The following is a 3,840-nucleotide window of genomic DNA, read 5'->3' on the forward strand; positions in this document are numbered from 1 at the left end:
AAACTCATATCAGGGTAAAACGGCATACAATAGTCTTTTCACATAGCAAGAATTTAGTGCACCGTTCTTATTAAGTGATAAAATCAAAATAAATACTGGAGTATTACTTAACCATGAATATGATGAAGTGATAAAACTATATTTGAAAACATATGTCATGCATTCATCCATTTAATACAAACATTGCATGAATCTGTTTAATACAAACTAACAGTTTTTTCTTTGAACAAAAGAGAAAGACTAGAAACAGCAATTCACTTACCGAGTGCCCTTGAGCACAAACTGTCCACCCATCTTTTGGCAAATATATAAGAGTAGCAGTCACTCAAAAGATGGGGCAAGGAACCAGTAACACAACACAGTCAAACTATCTTAAAATTATGTTTATAAACAAAAGGTTCTCCAACACTCTCTTTCTATGTAACATATGTACCAATCAAAATTACAGATAATATACAACACAGATTAAAAGCATCACTTCAACAAGTCATTGCCGAGAAGAAAAGAGGTGGACCAATTGACCTTGCCTGGAACATCTCGATTCGATCATAAAAACTACAAAGAAAAAGAAAAAGGAAATGAAAAAGAAGAAGGCTAATTGTTCATGATTGAGCAGCAGTATTTGCACTCAGTTGCTCTGTCATTGTATGAGAAGTTTCCTTCATCTCTGAGGAGGGAATTTCCTTTATCTCCTTAACAGAAGCTTCGTTTGTCACCTTAACCGGAGCTTCCTCTGTCTCATTCATTGGAGTTACATTTGACTCTGCTATTGGAGTTTCCTTTATCTCCTTAATTGGAGTTTCCTTCATATCCTTTAAAGGGGATCCTTTCTTCGCTTTCACCAATTTGGTAGGTTCTTTGGCTTTGGGAGTTCCATTACTATTCCGAGCACTCACGCGATCTTTACTCTTGGGAGTAGTTGGGGTAGTACTGCCTTGTTTGTAAACACCAATGCTGTGACGAACCTTTGCACAAGGTTTCTTTTCTTCGGGAGATGGTGTGACTGCATCGCTACAACTCTTTCTACGGGTCAGATTTGGTGATTTGGCACGAGTCACTGGCAGCTGCATGCAAAGCAGTAAAATTTTTGTTTACTTACAAAGATAAAACTCTATGGAGACCATGAAAAGGCCCAAAGAGAAGTCAAGGTTGTTGCATGATAGCTTGATACTTGGGAATAGAAAACACATAGAGGTTTTAAATTACGTAATGAAAAAAAAAGTACGAAAAGATGTTTCACTTGCAGAGCCAAAGTTGTCTCAGTTATGCCAGACATCAACACTTTAGAGCATAGAACAGACATGCAAATAAATAGTACACATGCATTCTAAAGTTAATATCAGTAACTCGCATCTTGAGTTGTTATCTAATTAATTCCTTTTTTAGGTGAAGTGTGATTTATAACATGGCATTAAAATTAAAAATTGATTATTCAAATTATATGGCCAAAGTCTTGACTTAATTGGGCAAGTTTCTTACACATGGTAGAAAGAAAAACATGCAGAGAGGCAATCAACTTTTAAAATAAACAAAGAGTGGAAATATAGGTGAAGAATACCTTTTTAAGTTCACGCTTTGGAGGTGGCCCTTCACGGTAAAAACTAGGAACTGGATTTGCTCTGTAGACCATGGCCTTTCTAAGCTGCTTCATTGCTGCTTCTTCCTCTTCCTAGAATTTGTAGAGGATAAGTTAGGGGTCAAGTATCTTACTTCACAACATGTCTTATTTTTTTCTCCGCCCTCCCCTAAGCAATTGTTAAGGTTGAGGATACATGCATACTACAATACCTTCATTCTGGCTGCATATTCTTGTTTCTCTGCCTCCAGAGCTTTGTGCTTTTCCTCTAACTTTGTGTAATACTAGGGGGAAAAATGAAAAAGAATGGGATAGCATCATTTGTTCGGAAAACAAAAGCACAACTACAAGTTAATATGAATAAGGGAGAGGGAGAGGGGGCTTGTAAGGAGGTTGAAACAAAAATTGCGTTTGAATGTTCAGGAAAATACCTCTCTACGTCTCTCTGAGCGTTCAGAACATTTAAATGATGGAGCTACAGGAACAGTAATCTTGGACTTAACTGTCCGCACAGAAGCTGCAGTTCTATGAAAGATAAGGAACTAGAAGGCCAACAAGAGGATAGTGGTGAGACAAGGTGGGAATATTATTATGCATGTGTGGCGAGACAAGACAGGTATTTATATTATTACTGCACACATGGCGAGACAAAGTGGATTGTGTCAGGGATTGATTTGTGATGACTTGTGATGGACTGGGGGCATTCTTGTTGTTGATACTTGAATAGTGGTGTACTTACTTGTGTGAGTTATATGTCACGACCCGGAATCCCCACCATCGGGACCATGATGGCGCCTAACATTGTCCGATGACAGAAAAGAAAAATGGACGGGGAGGGGGGCTGGACAGTGGTGAACGGAGGGGGGGCTGTGGGGTTTCGTGGGGGGTGAACGGAGGGGTGAACGAAGAAGATGAAGAGAGGGGGGTGCATGGGTCCGGCGGCTAGGAGAAAGAGATGGGGTGTCTTTAGGGTTTTTTAGGTAGTGAGTAGCAAATGAAACAAAAATGAGAGAAAGAGTGAGGGGGGGTCGTGTGGTCAGATGGGGGGCGGTTGGGCTTGGGTCAAGGGGTTTTGGGTTGGGTAGAGGTGTTTTGGGCCTAGGTTCAAAATTGAAGAAGAGGCCCAATTCCGATTTTCTTTATATTTTTTGCTCTCTTTTCTTTTACTTCCTAATTAATAAAACTAATATTCTAACTTAAGTTATAAACTAAATTAACTTATCAAAAATACTAATTAATTCCTAGCAACAATTATCATACATAATTAAACACCAATTAAAATAAAATTGCACAATTTGACATTGAATGCTAAAAATGCAAACGATGCATATTTTTGTAATTTTCATTCTTGTAAAACAAACTTAATTACTTCTAATTGTAAACTTAAATCCTAAATGCAAATGCGATATATTTTTGTATTTTTATTAATTTAACAAATAAATATGTATAGACAAATACCAATAATTATCCAAAAATGCCACGAAAATTCTCAAAATTGCACACAAGGGAAAATTATTTTATCTTGAATTTTTTGGGAGTAATTCTCTAATAGGGCAAAAATCACGTGCTTACAACATGTTCCTGCTTCAAAACTAGTGAACCATTACCAATTGTTTTGAGGAATCTGTGATTATTTAACAATAGAACAACACAATCAGAAATGCTAAAATCATAATTGACGCCTACGACTGGTGCTATCTAACAATGCTAGTCACATTTACAATCTTCTCTTCTTTTCAATTGCTGCAGTGATATCTGAATTATCAAATGGTGTGCAAGCTAAATACTCAAAACTAATAGAACATAATCTAACAACTATAGCTTCCGATTGATTTTAACAGTCCATTAAGCTCGTTCTTAACTTCACAGATGCCCACATGTAGTAGTATGAACTATGTTTTTAAACAACAGGAGAAACTCATACAACTTAATTTCAGTCTAACTATTATAGACTAACAGAGATCTATATCATCAGTGAGTGTAGAATTTAAACACACAAATCAAAGAGAGGTTAAATCAGAAACAAGCTTCACTTCTTCATATAGCATTATTTCCGCACATTTTCAGCCTACAGTCATTCGAAAGATGCAATAGTGTACCTGGCATTTGAAAATATAAGAAGAGGAAGATGAGAATCAGCAGAGCAGTAACAACACAGCAACAACAAACAGCAACAGATAACCAACAGCTTGAAAGTGACCCAATGTGGTACCAGAAGGACCAAAATGCAACCCAGGAACGAAATAGAAAAGAGATTGACCCAC

The 3,840-nt window shown here is 37.1% G+C and overlaps 1 protein-coding gene across 1 annotated transcript in view; it reads right to left on the reverse strand.

The window, feature by feature from the left end:
• Positions 1–368: 368 nt before the first annotated feature.
• Positions 369–3,840, reverse strand: part of LOC138875277 (protein WVD2-like 2) — a 10,985-nt gene continuing 7,513 nt past the window's right edge. The window contains exons 3-6 of the mRNA XM_070154103.1: positions 2,008–2,118; positions 1,789–1,860; positions 1,559–1,669; positions 369–1,064 (exon numbers count right to left, since the gene is read on the reverse strand). Of these exons, the coding sequence (XP_070010204.1) occupies positions 603–1,064; positions 1,559–1,669; positions 1,789–1,860; positions 2,008–2,118 (756 nt within the window). The 3' untranslated portion in view covers positions 369–602. The remainder of the gene's footprint in view (positions 1,065–1,558; positions 1,670–1,788; positions 1,861–2,007; positions 2,119–3,840) is intronic.

The sequence above is a fragment of the Nicotiana sylvestris genome, chromosome 1, assembly GCF_000393655.2.
Source record: "Nicotiana sylvestris chromosome 1, ASM39365v2, whole genome shotgun sequence".
NCBI lineage: Eukaryota > Viridiplantae > Streptophyta > Magnoliopsida > Solanales > Solanaceae > Nicotiana > Nicotiana sylvestris.